The sequence below is a fragment of the Pseudoliparis swirei genome, chromosome 11 (genome assembly GCF_029220125.1).
Source record: "Pseudoliparis swirei isolate HS2019 ecotype Mariana Trench chromosome 11, NWPU_hadal_v1, whole genome shotgun sequence".
Classification (NCBI taxonomy): domain Eukaryota; kingdom Metazoa; phylum Chordata; class Actinopteri; order Perciformes; family Liparidae; genus Pseudoliparis; species Pseudoliparis swirei.
The window spans coordinates 21,098,744-21,119,459 of NC_079398.1; the positions used below are offsets into that span (position 1 = coordinate 21,098,744).

At 42.3% G+C, this 20,716-nt stretch overlaps 1 protein-coding gene across 1 annotated transcript in view; it reads left to right on the forward strand.

Moving 5' to 3' along the window:
- The first annotated feature begins 1,065 nt into the window (after window positions 1-1,065).
- Window positions 1,066-20,716, forward strand: part of smoc1 (SPARC related modular calcium binding 1) — a 50,383-nt gene continuing 30,732 nt past the window's right edge. Inside the window, 1 exon segment of the mRNA XM_056427239.1 lies at window positions 1,066-1,453. Within this exon segment, the coding sequence (XP_056283214.1) occupies window positions 1,352-1,453 (102 nt within the window). The 5' untranslated portion in view covers window positions 1,066-1,351.

The following is a 20,716-nucleotide window of genomic DNA, read 5'->3' on the forward strand; positions in this document are numbered from 1 at the left end:
AGAGATATAGAACATATAGGACTTTACATTTTTTGGGTTGAGTTTGTCGTTTATTGTGGAGTTAAACTGGACTGCCTGATATTGAGAAAGGTTGCTGGAGTCTAATAAACATTACACCACTAACTACCATCTCAGAGGTCACATTGTATTATAATATAAACTCTCGGAAAGTTTCACAGAAACTGAATACTACGTCAAAAGTATTGGTGTTAGAGCGGTTGTCCTGGGTTGCTTTATTGTATAAGTATACCTAGAAGGGCCAGGAAGTGCTGATTTATTTTGGCATTTTAAATCTAAAAACACATTTGTTATGTACAGTTATATTGAGCATTATATTTATGCTGTTATTATATATTACCGCCGCTTTCTTTTAATAGCGATCAGCCACCGGGCTCCTCCAAACAATGAGGTTTACTCTATAAAACAAGTTACGTCATGGACTATAATTAGGGATTAAGTGTCACAAAAAGTAGTTTTTGACCAATTCTCTCACACTCTCACTCTCTCACACACACAGGCACACACACACAGAGACACACACACACACACACACACACACACACACACACACACACACACACACACACACACACACACACACACACACACACACACACACACACACACACACACACACACACACACACACACACACACACACACACACACACTCCCTGCGGTGCTTGTGACAGCTATTGACTTTTCTCAATAGATGTTTTCCATTGTAACCCAAGTACACAGGCTAAATGTCACGGCAGCAGGATACTCGGCTATTATCGAGCATTATGCGTCCCTGAATGGGGACGAGAGCCTCAGCTTTGACTCCACAGTCGCTCGGCCATTGTTGCTGCTCTCAAAGACTGACGGTAATACACTGAGTGCCTCCGCAGCTGCAGCCTTTTCTCCTCCGGCGGAGTTCATCTTGGACCGGTTTATTAAAAAAAGGTGGGCGTGGCTTGTCGACCCCGCCCCTTCGCCGCTATTGGTCCGCCGCGAGCGTCAGTCAGCCGCCGCTTCGCCCGCCTCCGTGTTTTAAATGAAACCGCAATGGATACAGGCGCGACTTCGACCTGCGGGAGCAGCCCGCGACGAACAGCTGATCCTTCCGCGAGTAGATACAAAAAGAAAAGAAGACCCCCAAAAAAAGAAGACAACCTGGTCCGCGATGGTCACCGCCGCGTCATGACTTCACATCGCACGCGCGGCACGACGTGATGCGTTCTTGTTGAAGTTGACACCAGGGAGAAACGTCTAGAAGGAGAGCGTTTTTATTCTTCTTTGGACCTGTTGATCATCGGCGTGGCAGACGGACACACACACACACACACAGACTACCTGCCGACCATCAACTATGTTGTTGTCACGTGTGCTGCTCTTCACCTTGTGTCGCGCGCTCGCGCCCCTGTTCCTCTGCTACCTGCCGCAGGTCTGCGCGCAGAAGCCCGGCTCGAGGGTGAGTTCATCCCCGAGTGTCTCTCTTTCACCTTCTATGTGTCTATGTGTGTTTATATCCGTCGGATTGAAAAGGGGCATGACGGAATAAGAAGTGAGCCACATTTCATCGCGTGTGAATATAACCCGTAAAGTTGATCAGTTTGACCTTCCACGGAAAATATACAAACTCGTGCATTCCAGATTTCAGCATTTTGTTTTTAGACTGCATAATAAACTGCTTTGTTAAATTCACTGGAAATCAGGCAAACCGCAGATGTTTAAAATCCAATGTTGCTGCGAGATAAACTTCTATAGAAGTAAACATATGCATGTTATTATAATAATAATAGTGTTAGTCACGTGGGACTATTCTTCACTGCGTTTCTGTGCAGAGAAGGTGAAGAAAAGAGCCCCACAGTAATCAATAGTCATCAACTCAAGGTCTTTTAAACTGACCGAAATGTCATGTTTCGGAGGATTATTATTTATTAAACTCCATTTATTAATGATGATTTCGTCAGGTAAATAAAAGCCTGCTGCGGCAATACAGTATGAATGATACATATTGATTACAATGCAGCTTTTTAACCAACATTCAAGACCTATTATTTTGAATTCATTTTAGGAATACATTCTTAATTATTCATAAGCTGCCTCACTCTTCCAGAAAACAACATGTTGGCTGTAGACTTCAACTTGGAGACTTGTTCTCTCGTTTGGTCATTAGAGGAACAAACTGTAGTCCTGATCTCTGTGTTTAAAGTACTGACATCAGAGTGTACAACTCAGTTAAAAACAATATGCACCTGCATTCTGTTCCCCGCAGCATCCACACTCATATCCTTACTTTTCTAGCACAGATCTTTGTCATCGTCGGGTCCTTCCATCTCTCACACACACACTCACACACACACACACACACACACACACACACACACACACACACACACACACACACACACACACACACACACACACACACACTCACACACACACACACACTGCTTTATTTGTTCCCCTTTTGTTTCAGTGTTTGTTTTAAACACATCCCTGTGGCACTGACCCGACAGAGAGTGAAACGAGTGATGGAGAGCAGCATTGTGTCAGTTCAGAGGCAGTGTGATATGTGCGGTAATGGAGTGAAGATACTCACATATTGGAACTATTTCACAATGTCTTTAAGCCCCTCCCTCCCTTCCTGCACAAGACGCAGTGCAGAGTCGCAGTGAATTATACTTTTCTTAATCTCTTCTTTGCAGCCCACTAGATAATTGTTTTCCTGCTGCCCAACACATTTAAATAATCAGAGTGGAGTGACTGCTTTTACGCTCATAAAAGTGAGTTTGAGTTTGCTGCCTCGAGTCTGATTCAGGTGACGCATCTTTGTGCTCGGATGTTCAGGGAATCAGAAGAAATGTGGCCCGTCAGATTATGTGATTGGGAATCTATCCGAACTGATAATTCCCAAAATCGCTTCCCGTTCGATTTTTAGCGAAACGGATTTCAGGCTCGCTTTTTCGGGCCGAGAAACTTTTCAAAACCACTGGAAAAAAAATAAATAGAGGTTGACGACAATTTAAAAATGAGGCTGCTTTGTACCCCCTTGAAAAAAAAAAGACTCTTTAGAGAGAAACTTTTTTGCTCTGTTGGGAAAAAAATGTCTAAAAAAAGTGCAGATTTTTTCCAATCGTAGCATCTCTGTCAACTTTATCCCCATAAAACACTCTCTCCACATCCACTTCATCCTCCTGCTGGTTCAAGCCAGTCCCACTGACCCCCCCCCCCCCCCCACACACACACACACACTCACACACCACAGCAGATAATTGCAACATTGCTCACGGCTGTCGTAATACCACAACTCACACCCCCACTTTCCCCGTTGGTACCAGGGGGCGAAAGCCTGAGCTAACTTCCCCGCACAGCACCGCTCCTTCCCCGTTTCCCCGGAGGCCCGATGACGCAGGAAGGGCAAACGTCCAACAGTTCTATACGAGCGATCGGGACCTTCGGGTCGTTGCTTTGTGATCGTCGTTGTTCGCGCAGCTCAGAAAATCTTACGTCTGTGTGTGTGTGTGTGTGTGTGTGTGTGTGTGTGTGTCTCCTTCAATGTTTGAACAACGTGTCCGTCGGCGGCACCGCTCCGATGATAAGGATGGACGATGACGGTTAAGGATGCGTATACTGCAGAGACAAAGTCACATTCATTATTTAGTCTAATTCAAAGGCATAATGGTGGGCGTAGAGAACAGCGTTAAAATCTCACTGAGAAAAACGTTGTGCTAAATGATGCCGTTTTCTTTTTTAGTCTAAAATGATTAAAGTTCACATCTCATTGCAGATCTTTGAGACGTTCTGATTCTTAGTGGGAATGATCCCTCTAATTGTAAGACGGGGCAAAGTCTTTTTTCCCGTGCATCCTTAATCCCCCTCATCAAATCAACCTGTTAGCGGCATCGAGCCTCGTGCTTCGGTGACGGCATCAGCGAAGACTCGTAAAGTCACAAACAAATGAGCGCCGACGCAGCCAAGACTACATACCGTCAGCTTGGGAAAGTACAGCCCCAGTTCATAAGCAGCCTTTTTATTGGTGTGAGCTAGATCACAGTGCAGGTGTGAGTGGTGTGAGTGGTGTGAGTGGTGTGAGTGGTGTGAGTGGTGTGTGTGTGTGTGTGTGTGTGTGTGTGTTGATGCATGCAGCATATTGGTGCAGGTGCCTGTGTGTTCAGCCAATGGCTTAATTATGCTGACTGTGCTCAAAGGAATGGAAGTCAGAAACAGGATTTTTTTCTTTTTAAGTGAGAGAAAACTAATATAAACAGCAGATATAATAACAGGCTTTTTGATATTTAAAAGATCAACCCCCCCGCCCACACACACACACACACACACACAAATAATGGTCATTGTGGTGTGACATACATAACGAGAGAATTTCTACAGACTCATTATTTTTCAATGAAGTGGAGAAACCATACAAGAGAAAAGAATGGCAGAAAAGCACCGCTCATATAACTTGAGTTTTCTCTGATCCTTAAAAAGAAAACCGCAAGAGCACAGAGTTCACATCTGTTATGTCAATAGACATTCGGGGAAAGGAAGAAATCAGGAACTGAAGATGAAGCAGATTGAGAGTAAGCGGGTAGTGCCAAGGCAAATAGAAAAACAATGAACAGAAATGTCTGTGTTTAAATAAATAGATACAATGTGTTGACTTTTTGTTTTAGTTGAGGTGCAGTGAAAAAGTATTCAGCTGTGCCTTTTTTGTTGTTATTTGGCTTTAGTACGCAGGCTGTAAAAGGTCTGAGATTTTATATTTACAGTGGGTACGGAAAGTAGTCAGACCCCTTGACATTTTTCACTTTTTGTTTCATTGCAGCCATTTGCTAAAATCAAAAAAGTTCATTTTATTTCTCATTAATGTTCACTTGGCACACCATCTTGACAGAAAAAAAATCAGTTTTCAGTTTTTCTTTTTTAAATAAATTAGCAAAAAATTCGACATTTCTGGTTTTTTCCGTCAAGATGGGGTGCTGAGGAATAAAATGAACCTTTTTGATTTTAGCAAATGGCTGCAATGAAACAAAGAGTGAAAAATCTAAAGGGGTCTGAATACTTTCCATACCCACTGTATATGAAGTAAGCAAGCACGTAGAAGGTAAATATTGAACTTCATATTGCTATTTAATTGGAGCATGTATTATAGCATTAAGTAGAAGGATACCTATATTTTTAGTGGAAGTGTTACCTGCATCAAATAGTCCCCATGAAATGGGACAGAGTGAGACGTCTGTCCCTGAACAATCAGAGCACTGAGCTGCACAGAGGAAGAGCTGTTGGCCATCATCACGCAGATGTGCAGGACGCATTTCCTCATTTAGTCTTTATGGGGGGAAAAACATTCTTGGCAAAGCGATAAGTTCATAGTTTGGCATCAACGTCTTCTGTGAAGAGTCATGAAATATTCAGATTCAAACTTTCTGCTCAGCAGCTGTTTCTGATTAGAGGCCAAATCCCTAAAAACTGGTATTGGTGACGAGCTTGTGGTTTGGGGTTCTTTGTAGTCTGGTGGTGCGATTTTGAAGACGGACACAACGGCATACATAGGCGGGATTTTTCTGTTCTCATTTACTTTTCTTTTTTTTAATAGATGATGCATTCTTCCTCCGGGAATCTTGTTTCTTGTGCATAAATCTGTCTTAAAGAGACAGTGTGTTGGATTTGGGAACATCGAGCTGAATTCGCTTTGCTCAGAGGCCAATCACCAAAACATTCAAATCAATCCTATAATATCTACAGCAAATTATTATTTTACATCACATAGGAACGTACCATCATCAGAAGCTAGAAATATTTTGGATTTCTGAACAGTTCTCTAAAATCAGAAGTCTCCCTCTCCCCTTCAATGACTTTATTTCCCCATCGTTTCTCTAGTCTGTGGATTGCTGGAATGCAGAAAATGGAATTAGGACCAAACGTTATATTTAATATATTTTGACAGATAAAAAGACCTTGAACAAAAAAAATTCACTGAGTAAAGTAAAAAAAACAAAACTACAATCTGTTGACTATTAGAAAGACTCGACCAATCGGATTCCACTATGTCAATTCTTAACCGGGACACCCTCTGAAACTCACTCTTTTTGGTTACCCCCTCACTTTTCATCCGCTCAACCGGCGACCAATCAAATTGCTTGCATATGTCGATTCCCCTCCGACCATAAACAATCATCGTAATCAGCGAACGCATTTCATGCTCAATTTCGAGGTCTTTCTAATCAGTGTAATGAAATGCAGTCAACGTCCAGCTCTGTGATTTCAGCCCAGAGAGCTTCACGCACGGATCATCGCGACTTCCCTCCGCGTCCCCTTACCCCCGCAGATGCGCCCGATAGTTGTGGGTTGTGCGTTTTGCTTTTACACAACTGCCCCGTCCACTCGGGGAATTTGCTCCATGTAAATATGGTGTGCTGGCGACATGCGGCAGCTCTTGTTTGAGAGGAAGGCTGCACGTTAAAAGAGCTTCTATCTCTCGGTAATCCTTCAGATTATCGAGATGCAGAAACACTTCCTTTTCTCTCTCAAACTAGCTCAGCAGATAAGCCTCTTCTCACACACACACACACACACACACACGAGTCCTTTGATATGAGTGAGTGTGTGGTCTCATTTAAAGTATGCAATGGAAGCAACATCTATTGAAACACACACACACACACACACAGCAGAGACAGCTGACTGTTCTGTAGCCAGGATGTAGCATTAGTGACAAACAAGGAATGCTCTTAATCAGATTTCCGAAAAGGAGGAACACCTCCCTCTGCTCCTCCACTCCCACTTTCATTTGGATCACTTTACACCACTTCAAAAAGAAAAATAAGGAAGTCATCCTTCTTATTTATGTCAGGTTTGATCTCCCGAACATCGTCTGAAAAGGAAATCGGGATGTAAGAACCATAGCAAGACATTATTTAAATGTAAATTTCATCTGTCTACTCTTTTGTCTAAAATGTATTACCAATAGTACCAGGTCAGGCCTCAAGCCGCCCTCTTGTATAGCGCTTTATTTATTTGCTATAATCTGTATATCCTGTATTTATTATGATACTTTCTGTTGCACTTCTGGTTAGATGCCAAACTGCATTTTGTTGCTCTGTACTTGTACATGTGTAATTAGAATGGGCACTCGGTAGAGCGCAAACCTTCGCATATCACAAGATTGGGCATTGAATTATGAACAGTTTGGCATTAGTTGCATGCCAATTGGACAAAAATGTATCGTGCTATGGTAAAAAAAAGATGTTGACCTTTCCTTGACCTTGACCTTTGACCCGATTGATCCCAAAATCAAATGGACCCCGGATAATAACCAATCATCCCACCAAATTTCATGCAATTCAAGAAGATTTTGACCTGTTCATGACCTTTGACCTTGAACTTTGACCCGATCGATCCCAAAATCTAATCAACTGGTCCCCGGATAATAACCAATCATCCCACCAAATTTCATGCGATTCGGTTTAATACTTTTTGAGTTTTGCGAATAACACGCATACAAATAAATAAATAAATACACGGCGATCAAAACATAACCTTCCGCATTTTCAATGCGAAGGTAATGACAACTAGAATGGGCACTCGGTAGAGCGCATACCTTCGCATATCACAAGATTGGGCATTAGTTGCATGCCAATTGGACAAAAATGTATCGTGCTATGGTAAAAAAAGAGTTTGACCTTTCCATGACCTTGACCTTGACCTTTGACCCGATTGATCCCAAAATCTAATCAAATGGCCCCCGGATAATAACCAATCATCCCACCAAATTTCATGCGATTCAAGAACATTTTCACCTGTTCATGACCATTGACCTTGACCTTTGACCCGATCGATCCCAAAATCTAGTCAACTGGTCCCCGGATAATAAACAATCATCCCACCAAATTTCATGCGATTCGGTTCAATACTTTTTGAGTTCTGCGAAAGATTTTGACCTGTTCATGACCTTTGACCTTTGACCCGATCGATCCCAAAATCTAATCAACTGGTCCCCGGATAATAAACAATCATCCCACCAAATTTCATGCGATTCGGTTCAATACTTTTTGAGTTCTGCGAAAGATTTTGACCTGTTCATGACCTTTGACCTTTGACCCGATCGATCCCCAAATCTAATCAACTGGTCCCCGGATAATAAACAATCATCCCACCAAATTTCATGCGATTCGGTTCAATACTTTTTGAGTTTTGCGAATAACACGCATACAAATAAATAAATACACGGCGATCAAAACATAACCTTCCGGCATTTTCAATGCGAAGGTAATAAAGTTGAATCTAATCTAATCTAATCTAGTTGTATTAAAAAGCAAAATCCGATTTCAATACTTCAAAATATATATATTTCTGTCAAGTCAACAACCAGTATTCATGTTTTGATGATTTCCTTATATGAATTGTAAACAACCCAGATGGCACTTTAAAGTGTGGATAACTCTCAGTTTGCTCAAATGTACAAACTGAAACACGACATGATGGATTAATAGAAATGCTGGAATAGGGACTTTAAAGTTCTGAGCTGCGAGTGGCGCCCACACTTTGCAGCTGTTCAGCAACATGCTGCGACTTTGTGTTCTTTGGGTTTTAAAGGGTTACTTTGAACAAATAGACGAAGCCAGCAGCTTTCCATACATTCCTTTTTTTTATTTTCCGCACTTTTCTTCAACAACACGCTTAAAGAAAGTGCGTTAATGGAAACAACATGAGGGATCGCATTCCCTTTATAGATTTCCTGAAAACAAAAATGCTAATTATCGGACACAAGTGATTACCGTGGCCCGTTAAAAATAACATACGACGGCGCACAATTAGCCCGGACTTCAGTGGACCACTTTCACTGGCTGGTTTCCTCTCTTATTCTCCTTTTCCTCCATTTAAGTAATCCACTTGTTGAGTAGTGAGCGAATGCCAAAAGAGGCTTGATGACACGGAGCGGCACCAGAGGACCAGTCATGTATGTTTGAGTCGGTGCGGTTGCATTGTTTGATGTTGTTGTTGTGCCCAAAGGGGATAATGAGCACATCACACAAAGCGTGGAGCTGGCACACACACACACACACACACACACACACACACACACACACACACACACACACACACACACACACACACACACACACACACACACACACACACACGATCTCCGTCATGTGAGAACACAGTCGGGGTGTCGGACTTCTCTCACTAAAGATGTTTGACAAAATGGAGTTTTAACCACGAGAGAAATCTTAGACCCGGACCATTGCTTTGTATGATAACGACCATATTGCAGCTGGAGTTGAAGTGTTCTGACTCCAGGGTTACATAGCAGCAAAATACTGCTATTTAGTATTTATATATATGTATATATATATATATATATATATATACACTACCGTTCAAAAGTTTGGGGTCACTTAGAAATGTCTTTATTTTTCAAAGAAAAGCACTGTTTTTTCAATAAAGATAACATTAATCAAAAATACACACTATACATTGTTAATGTGGTAAATGACTATTCTAGGTGGAAACGTCTGGTTTCTAATGAAATATCTCCAGAGGTGTATAGAGGCCCATTTCCATCAACTATCACTCCAGTGTTCTAATGGTACATTGTGTTTGCTAATCGCCTTAGAAGACTAATATCTGATTAGAAAACCCTTGTGCAATTATGTTAGCACAGCTGAAAACAGTTATGCTGGTGATATAAGCTATACAACTGGCCTTCCTTTGAGCTTGAAGTTTGAAGAACAACATTAATACTTCAAATATTAATCATTATTTCTAACCTTGTCAATGTCTTGACTATATTTTCAATTCATTTGATAAATAAAAGTGAGTTTTCATGGAAGACACAAAATTGTTTGGATGACCCCAAACTTTTGAACGGTAGTGTATATATGTATATATATATACATATATATATATGTGTTTATATGTTAACACTTAAAAAATAAAAAGAGTTAACTGTCCAAAAATAATTAAATTTAATTGACGAAGGAAAACGATGCCAAAGCATTCTGAAATTTCTTAAATAATGTTCTTGTGTCATTAAGAAATTAAGATATTTCCATTAGTTATTTGGAGATGAAAACTCAGAGCTCTGGCAGCACGATTGTAAAACTAACCAGAGGTGCTGATGAAGGCTGATGGGTGTGGCCTGGAGTTGTGAGTTTGAACAGTGACTTCAGCCTCAGGTTTGGAACCTCGTTTCTCTTTGCAGCACATGAAGAAAGGTAGATAGATACCTGTAAAAAAGGTGGAAATGGGATCTACTGTTTATATTGTGTTATTCTGGTTTTTTATAATGAAAAAATCGGTCCGCAGAAATCAGCTCGATACCCGACGCACAACGAGCCAGTTGGAACATTTTACTTTGTTGTATTTACTGTCGGAGATGTAATCCACACATTTGTTTATTTGCTACCTTTGTTGCGTCTTGTTTTCCACCCCCTGGAAGCCCTTTGAGCGAGCATAGATCAACACAAAACTATTCTGATCAGAATCTTTGTTTTCTTGTTTCCACTGCTGCGGCTCGGGTCGGAGTAGATTCGCTGCCAGTGACAGTAAAAAAAAAAAAAAAGACCACTTTGTTGACGCTGTAACTGTTGCACAATGGCGGTTGCGTTTCACTTATTTCATGAGCACAGAGAGAGCTCAGGACTCGGCGTGCTTCTGGCTGAGATGTGTGTGTGAGCGTGCGTCTCCGTGTCTGTCGGGGGAATTTGGCTCGTTAAATGTGAGAATCTCAGTGCTCGTTGTTTCTCGGTCGAGACATCGGGACCGAACCATCGGATCGTCTTTGACCTCTCTGCTTCCCGGGCAGAGGAGGATGCCATGTCCTCACAATGTACGGGGGCGTGTCCCTCTGCTTGTAAATGAAAGAAAGGGTGTCCGTTGAAGTGAGAACTAGAATGGGCACTCGGTAGAGTGCATACCTTCGCATATCACAAGATTGGGCATTGAATTATGAACATTTTGGCATGAGTTGCATGCCAATTGGACAAAAATGTATCGTGCTATGGTAAAAAAAGAGTTTGACCTTTCCATGACCTTGACCTTGACCTTTGACCCGATTGATCCCAAAATCTAATCAAATGGTCCCCGGATAATAACCAATCATCCCACCAAATTTCATGCGATTCAAGAACATTTTGACCTGTTCATGACCTTTGACCTTGACCTTTGACCCGATCGATCCCAAAATCTAGTCAACTGGTCCCCGGATAATAAACAATCATCCCACCAAATTTCATGCGATTCGGTTCAATACTTTTTGAGTTCTGCGAAATATTTTGACCTGTTCATGACCTTTGACCCGATCGATCCCAAAATCTAATCAACTGGTCCCCGGATAATAAACAATTATCCCACCAAATTTCATGCGATTCGGTTCAATACTTTTTGAGATTTGCGAATAACACGCATACAAATAAATAAATAAATAAATAAATACACGGCGATCAAAACATAACCTTCCGGCATTTTCAATGCGAAGGTAATGATCCCTCAGGGGTGCTCTGCACGGTGATGTCAAACTTTGCACGCCGGTCTGCAGGAAGGGAGCATGACCCGAGCTTCTCCCCCCAGGTTTGGGGAATTAATGTTATTTTGAGCAGCGCGTGTTCCTCTGAAGCTCCCGTTACATGTTAGTTTGTTTGTTACCTTCGCATTGAAAATGCGGAAGGTTATGTTTTGATCGCCGTGTATTTGTATGCGTGCGTGCGTGTTATTCGCATAAGTCAAAAAGTATTAAACCGAATCGCATGAAATTTGGTGGGATGATTGGTTATTATCCGGGGACCATTTGATTAGATTTTGGGATCGATCGGGTCAAAGGTCAAGGTCATGAAAAGGTCAACATCTTCTTTGAATCGCATGAAATTAGGTGGGATGATTGGTTATTATCCGGGGACCATTTTATTAGATTTTGGGATCGATCGGGTCAAAGGTCAAGGTCATGAAATGGTCAAAATCTTTTTACCATAGCACGATCAATTTGTATCCAATTGGCATGCAACTAATGCCAACATGTTCATAAGTCAATGCCCAATCTTGTGAAATGCGAAGGTATGCGCTCTACTGAGTGCCCGTTCTAGTTACCTTCGCATTGAAAATGCGGAAGGTTATGTTTTGATCGCTGTGTATTTATTTATTTATTTATTTATTTGTATGTGTGTTATTCGCGTAACAAAAAAAGTTGTAAACCGAATCGCATGAAATTTGGTGGGATGATTGGTTATTATCCGGGGACCATTTGATTAGATTTAGGGATTGATCGGGTCAAAGGTCAAGGTCAAGGTCATGAAAAAGGTCAACATCTTCTTGAATCGCATGAAATTTGGTGGGATGATTGGTTATTATCCGGGGACCATTTGAGTAGACTTTGGGATCAATCGGGTCAAAGGTCAAGGTCATGAAAAGGTCAAAATCTTCTTTTTACCATAGCACGGTCAATTTTTATCCAATTGGCATGCAACTAATGCCAAAATGTTCATAATTCAATGCCCAATCTTGTGATATGCGAAGGTATGCGCTCTACCGAGTGCCCATTCTAGTTTAAGATGCGTTTGTTTGGTTTTGACCATGGGGACGTCGGGCGGGTCTCAGGTCCAGCCGTCAGCGGCCTAACACGAGGGGCTGCTACCCCTCAGGAGATAATGCCAGGTCCCATAGCCCTGGCTAACACCGGAGCAGCTGATTGCCGGACGGCCACTGAAAATAACTCGTAGCGTTTGTTTTAACCTCCTCGAGACGCCAGATGGGTGGGGTTTACCACATCAGGACAATTCGGATAGTTCTCCGGGGAGCTTTAAACCACAGAGAGAGTATGATTGCCGTCCGCGGCTTTGCTGGTTTCCTGCAAACGTCTTTGTGTGGTGCAGAAAGACAAACCGCACGCATCATGTTGATGCCCGCTGGTTAACGGTTGTTTTTCAGATACCGTGTGATTAGGGGCTCAGCGTCATTCGCTGCTGGTGCGGGGCTTTATTTGGGCAGGATTCAAATGCACATTTATCGTAGCGAGGAACTGGTTTAAAGCCCCGGAGGCTGCTGTGAGCCTCGAGCCGACCTGAGAAGTGGCAGAGACGCAGCGCAGAGAGTCTGAAGATTAGATTAGATTAGATTCTCTCATTAATTCAGAGGTTTTTGCCTCGGCTGTTATAATCTGAAACAGTTCTTTGGCAAGTGTGCTTGAGCACAAGCAACTCCGGGCTCCATCGAGTGCATCACACCGCTCCTTATAAGAATGTCCTCAGTAAGGGACCGACTGCCGTGAGCGGGAATAGTTTCACTGATCCACTTTCCTGACGATAGTTTGATGTGATGATCAAATCTCTGACTGTCTGTTAGATATGAAGCTACAGCCAGTTAGCTTAGCATAAAGACTGGAAAGGCTAGCTCGTCCCTGTCCAAAAGTTAGAACAATTACAAGCACCTCTGAAGCTCACTAATGTATTCTTTATGTCCGGTTTGTTTAAGCCAAAGTGGAAAACTGTTAAAACTATTTGTCCCCCCGCTCCAAGAAATAGTCCATCCAGCACATCGTTCCTTTCTATTTTTAATGTGTGTGCTCTTTATGAAACTGTATGTGGAGCTTCATTTCAAGCTAACTTTCAGCCAAGTTCTCCTTCGAATAATTAATAACATATATATATATATATGTGTATATATATGTGGATATATATATGTGTATATATATATATATGTGTGTATATATATATATGTATATGTATATATATGTGTGTATATATATATATGTGTATATACAGGACTGTCTCAGAAAATTAGAATATTGTGATGAAGTTCTTTATTTTCTGTAATGCAATTAAAAAAACAAAAATGTCATGCATTCTGGATTCATTACAAATCAACTGAAATATTGCAAGCCTTTTATTCTTTTAATATTGCTGATTATGGCTTACAGCTTAAGAAAACTCAAATATCCTATCTCTAAATATTAGAATATCATGAAAAAGTATACTAGTAGGGTATTAAACAAATCACTTGAATTGTCTAATTAACTCGAAACACCTGCAAGGGTTTCCTGAGCCTTGACAAACACTCAGCTGTTATAAATCTTTTTTTTTACTTGGTCTGAGGAAATATTAAAATTGTATGAGATAGGATTTTAGAGTTTTCTTAAGCTGTAAGCCATAATCAGCAATATTAAAAGAATAAAAGGCTTGCAATATTTCAGTTGATTTGTAATGAATCCAGAATGCATGACATTTTTGTTTTTTTAATTGCATTACAGAAAATAAAGAACTTTATCACAATATTCTAATTTTCTGAGACAGTCCTGTATATATGTGTGTATATATATATGTGTGTATATATATATGTGTGTATATATATATATATATATATATATAGAGAGAGAGATTCCCATATCAGAGTGAATGAGATGGACAGCCACCATCGTCACCTTTAAAGCTGAACAATGACCTTTGTACCCAGAATCATGCTTAATTTTTCATCTTTTATTATTATATATATATATATATACATATATATTGTAAACTTAGGAAGAGAACTTTCAAATGTAAATTGGGAAACTTTTTTGTGATCTGCCGGAGTCTCAGGTTTCACTTTTAAGGAAGAGACGAGTCTGTGGCTGGGACAGTATGACTAAGAAACGACTCCGTGTGGGAGAACTCGTGGGAGTGTTTATTTCCACTTTCTGGACAATGTCTTCTCAAAATCTTAGATTTTCTGTTTTATTATGACAGAGGAGGTAGAGGGGCTGAATGCATTAGGGCCGTGCGTCAGGGATGGGGAGGACGGGCCCGTCGCCGTGGCCCTTAACCTGCACGAGTGGCTGGATAAATCACTCGTTTAGAATAACTTGCTTTGTTTACTGCTTTACCAATTTAAAAGTTCATCGCGTAGACAAACTGCCACCCACATGTTCTTTCAACCCCTTCTGAAGTAACGGCTTGCTTCACGGGCTTCTTCATTCGAGGGAGGAGAAACCTGACGGAACACAGATACACAGCTTTCTTTCCGACTACTGAATTGTTACTGTTCTCCATTGAAGCCAACGTTAAAAATGAAACAAAGGGCTATGTTTGCCTCTCTTTCTGCACTCTCTCATGAAGAGGCCCTTCGTCATTTAGTTTTACTCCTCACTGTCAGACAAGAGATGTTCTACGACGCTTCGCTGCCAAAGCTGAGATCCCATTAAACTGTCTGGCTTGTTACGGCGAGGCCGGTTGGATTTATGTCCTCTAAAGTATTGTTCCCCGTTTGTTTAAATATCCCTCTACCTTGTTAATACAAGTTGTTGTTGTTTTAATCAATTTATGAGAAGTATCAGCTTCTCACTGGAGGAAAAAGCAGCTAAACGAGTCTCTCTGTGCTCGGGTCTTGGATATTCACGAGATATATTTGTTTTATGTGGGGATAAAACATCTGATCCACTACAGTCATTTCAGGACACTCTGGACCACCCTGTGGACCTCTTCTCCTGATTGGATCTGGAAGGTACTGAACCTCCAGTGTCTTTTTCTATTTGAGGAAAAAGCCTAATCTCTTTCTTTGCTCTTTACAGATAGTGAAGTATCTGCCTGAGCTGACAGACACGATGATCATTTCTCTAAGCCAAAAAAAGAAAAGATTCCCAATCAGTCGACCTAATGTTTTGTTTAGATGTCAAAATCTGGCCTGTGGGGTGAAATTATTGCAATTTTCTTTTTTCTAATAAGTCTTCATCTGTTTCAGGACCAAAAACAAGCTTGAAAAAGAGCAATTACCTTCACTAATGTGAACACCATCCAAACCCATTATTTCACATTGGACACAGGTGATATTAGCTCACCAGCTGGCACATTTTTCACCTCGTGAATTTTGGCCTCAGTTGAAGTTAGAACTTAATGTCCATGACCAACCAGGCTGCCAAGCGCTGGCAGATGCTCTCTGGTAACAGTGCAGTTTAAAAAACACAAATAATTAGTTTCGGACCTGCGTCTCATTTACTTCACCACATTTTGGATTCGCAATTTGTGCTGCAACAAGTTTGAACTCCTGTGTCATTTCCAGGTCGTCATACAGAGAGAGATTAGCCAGAATGTGTCAAAGAAAATAACATTCAAGTAGTTAGAGCGGGCTGAGCAGCTCTGCCTCATGGAGCCGCTCTACAAGTCTAAAACATCTCAACGGATACACGACGGTTCAAAAGTTTGCGGTCACCCGGACAATTTCGTGTTTTCCATGAAAATGATTTGTAAAATTAATAGAAGATATAGAAATAATCATTTTTGTTTGAAATTTTGTTCTTCAAACTTCTAGCTCAAAGGAAGGCCTTTATAGCTTCTCTCACCAGCATAACTGTTTTCAGCTGCGCTGACATAATTGCAGTAGGGTTTTCTAACCCTCCATTAAGGTGCGTTCACACCAAAAGCGATGCGATTTTTTCGCGTGACCGAATCTCATGAAAAGTCAGCGTACAGACGAGACATTTTTCCGGGCGGCGCGTCTGGGGCGACGCATTTACAGCGGCGCGTGTTGAGCGACAATTGTCGCCGCTAGTTGAAATATTAAACTTTGAGGCGGTAATCTCGCAACTCGGGCCAATCAGCTCTTGAGTTGCTCCGCGCGTCATCGCTGTTGAATCAGAACAAGACGGACAATAATGTTATGAACACAATAACATTATATATTATAATGTTATGAACACAATAACATATATTATATATTATAATGTTATGAACACAATAATATATATTATATATTATAATGTTATGAACACAATAACATATATTAGATATTATAATGTTATGAACACAATAACATATATTAAATATTATAATGTTATGAACACAATAACATATTATATATTATAATGTTATGAACACAATAACATATATTACATATTATAATGTTATGAACACAATAACATATTATAATATTATGAACACAATAACATATATTATATATTATAATGTTATGAACACAATATTATATATTATAATGTTATGAACACAATACCATATATTATATATTATAATGTTATGAACACAATAACATATATTATATATTATAATGTTATGAACACAATTACATATATTATATATTATAATGTTATGAACACAATAACATATATTAAATATTATAATGTTATGAACACAACAACATATATAAAATATTATAATGTTATGAACACAATAACATATATTATATATTATAATGTTGAAATAATAGAGAACGCATAATAAAACACTTTTGTCATCGCTTTTCAAGCCACAATGCGGTTCACATTTGTGTCTTTGACAATATCTCAACAGTAAATGGAGGAACTGCTACAAGACAACAAGACATTTATGTTCCCTTTGAGATGGGTTTGGTTTTATCCTGACTTTTAATCCAACAAAAAGTCAAAATTTGAATTTGTCCAAGACCAAATACCTAAAACACGTTTTGGTATTCCCTTCAGCCACAGATGCACTCTGTTTTAAGTGTAACTAGAAAATGATTTATTTTTTACGTTGTTCTTTTTCTTCAAAATCTAAATTGATCTTTCCTTATTACCTTTGCATTGAAAATGGCGAAGGTTATGTTTTGATCGCCGTGTATTTATTTATTTATTGTATGCGTGTTACTCGCATAACACAAAAAGTTTTAAATCGAATCGCATGAAATTTGGTGAGATGATTGGTTATTAACCGGGGACCATTTGATTAGATTTTGGGATCAATCGGGTCAAAGGTCAAGGTCATGGAAAGGTCAAATTCTTCTTTTTACCATATCACGGTCAATTTTTATCCAATTGGCATGCAACTAATGCCAACATTTTCATAATTCAATGCCCAATCTTGTGATATGCGAAGGTATGCGCTCTACCGAGTGCCCATTCTAGTTTATAGTATGCAACATACATTGTTTCACTATTTTCTCTATCCGGCATACCCCAAAACACTTTAATATTTTTTAAATATGAAGTCAAACTATTTTCAGAGAGTGTTCACATTGAGCTGAGCTCCTCCAGCAACGAGCAGATTCTAAGTGATCGGTGCAGGAGTCCACTGATCGGTGCTCTGGCGGATGCTGTTGGCAGTCGGTGCGGAGCAGAAGGGTTGAAGCCTCGACCGACTCAGACAGGACGGCTGTGACGGTTTCTGGAGCAGTCAGACCTATCATAACAATAATACAACCGACAGAAAGGCATAAATAGAGTCAGAGCGAGAATGCGCTGGCATGCGGTTAATCCGTTGAGAGGATGTGAGATAAAGACTCCCGGTGATACATTTGTGTATGAGATCCAGTTGTACATGACATCAGTGGTTTGGCTGCGTTACCATCTACACTTTCTTCAGGTTGGTCCGATTGCCCTCGGTATGTTTGGAGAACAAATCTGTCTCCCGGCAACAATTTTTGATGTTATTCAAAATACAGTCGAGGAGGTAGATTGGAAGTGGTGCTCGTATATATACACGCACGCTCAACACACGCACGCTCCACACGTGCACGCTCCACACGTGCACGCTCCACACGTGCACACGTACCGCAGTTCGTTTGGAAAAGATCGTCTCGATAGGAGCTGGCAAGTGAAGGGTAGAAACTTCGCCCTTTGTGTTCCTGGCTGTGTTTTATTCCCCAAACCAACACGGGGCTGATTGCCTTCAGAGGCCGTGGGTGAACTAAATAAACGTCGTTAGAGGTTTTCTCACGCTGGAGAATTGCTCAATACTCGTTGTTTTGGTCTTTTGTGAAACAGGTGTTTGAGCGGCCGCAGAGTTCAATCGCTACAGGCGAGGAATCAATAATTAATCAAGATGTTTGATTTAGTTCAGACGGTTGAGTTGGCTGCAGAGGTCTCTCTCTCTCTCTCTCTCGCGCTCTCTCTCTCTCGCTCTCTCTCTCTCGCTCTCTCTCGCTCTCTCTCTCTCTCTCTCTCTCTCTCTCTTGCGCTCTCTCTCTCGCTCTCTCTCTCCGCTCTCTCTCGCCCTCTCTCTCTCTCTCTCTCTCTCGCGCTCTCTCTCTCTCTCGCTCTCTCTCTCACTCCCTCTCCCTCTCTCTCTCTTCTCTCTCCTCTCTCTCGCCTCTCTCTCTCCTCTCTCTCTCGCTCTCCTCTCTCTCTCTCCTCTCTCTCTCTCTCGCCTCTCTCGCTCTCTCTCTCCTCTCGCTCTTCTCTCTCTCTCGCTCTCTCGCCTCTCTCCTCTCGCTCTCCTCTCTCGCTCTCTCTCTCTCTCGCTCTCTCTCGCCTCTCTCCTCTCGCTATCGCTTTCTCTCTCTCTCTCTCGCCTCTCTCTCTCTCTCTCTCGCTCTCTGCTCTCTCGCCTCTCTCGCTCTCTCTCTCGCCTCTCTCTCGCCTCCTCTCTCTCGCCTCTCTCTCGCCTCTCTCGCTCTCTCTCTCTCGCCTCTCTCTCTCGCTCTCTGCCTCTCTCTCTCGCTCTCTCTCCCTCTCTCTCGCGCCTCTCTCGCCGCTCTTCTCTCTCTCGCCTCTCTCTCGCCTCTCTCGCCTCTCTCTCGCCTCTCTCTCGCTCGCTCTCTCTCGCCTCGCTCCTCTCTCGCTCTCGCTCGCTCTCGCTCTCTCGCCTCCTCTCTCTCTCCTCTCTCTCTCTCTCTCGCTCTCGCCTCTCTCGCTCTCTCTCGCTCTCTTCGCCTCTCTCTCTCGCCTCTCTCGCACTCTCTCTCTCTCTCGCTCTCTCGCTCGCCTCTCGCTCTCTCTCTCTCGCTCTCGCCTCTCTCGCCTCGCTCTCCTCTCTCGCCTCTCTCGCCTCTCTCTCGCTCTCTCCTCCTCGCTCTCGCTCTCTCGCCTCTCTCGCCTCTCTCTCTCTCTCTCCTCTCGCCTCTCTCTCGCCTCCTCGCTCTCTCTCTCGCCTCTCTCTCGCCTCTCTCTCGCCTCTCTCTCTCGCCTCTCTCGCCTCTGCCTCTCTCCTCTCTCTCTCCGCCTCCTCTCTCTCTCGCCTCTCTCGCCTCGCTCTCCGCCTCTCTCTCTCCTCTCTCGCTCTCTCTCTCCTCGCCTCTCTCTCCTCTCTCGCTCTCTCTCGCCTCTCTCTCGCCTCTCTCTCTCTCTCTCTCTCGCCTCTCTCTCCTCTCTCTGCCTCTCTCGCCTCTCTCTCCCTCGCCTCTCTCTCTCCGCTCTCTCTCTCCTCTCTGCCTCTCTCGCTCTCTCCTCTCGCTCTCTCGCTCTCTCTCCTTCGCCTCTCTCTCCTCTCTCTCTCTCTCTCTCCTCTCTCGCTCTCTCTCTCTCCTCTCCTCTCTCGCCTCCTCGCTCTCGCCTCTCTCTCTCGCCTCTCTCCTCGCCTCTCTCTGCTCTCTCCTCTCTCCTCGCTCCTCTCCTCTCTCTCTCGCTCCTCCTCTCTCTCCTCTCGCTCTCGCCTCTCGCCTCCTCTCTCCTCTCTCGCTCTCGCCTCTCTCTCTGCTCTCTCTCTCGCACTCTCTCTCGCTCTCTCTCTCTCTCTCTCTCTCGCTCTCTCTCTCTCTCGCTCTCTCTCTCTCGCTCTCTCTCTCTCTCTCTCTCTCGCTCTCTCGCTCTCTCTCTCGCGCTCTCTCTCTCGCTCTCGCTTTCTCTCTCTCTCTCTCTCTCTATCTCGCTCTCTCACTCTCTCTCTCTCTCACTCTCTCGCTCTCACTCTGAAATCCTTAAGACCGTAAATATATATACAGAGGCCGCTGCAAAGCCAAGAGGCATTACTGCTGTGAGAGAGACGGCCACCTTCCAACAGCAGAGTAGAATGGACTCACGAACAGATCGTGAGTAAAGACCTGGGGAGAGAGAGAGAGGGAGGGAGGGAGAGAT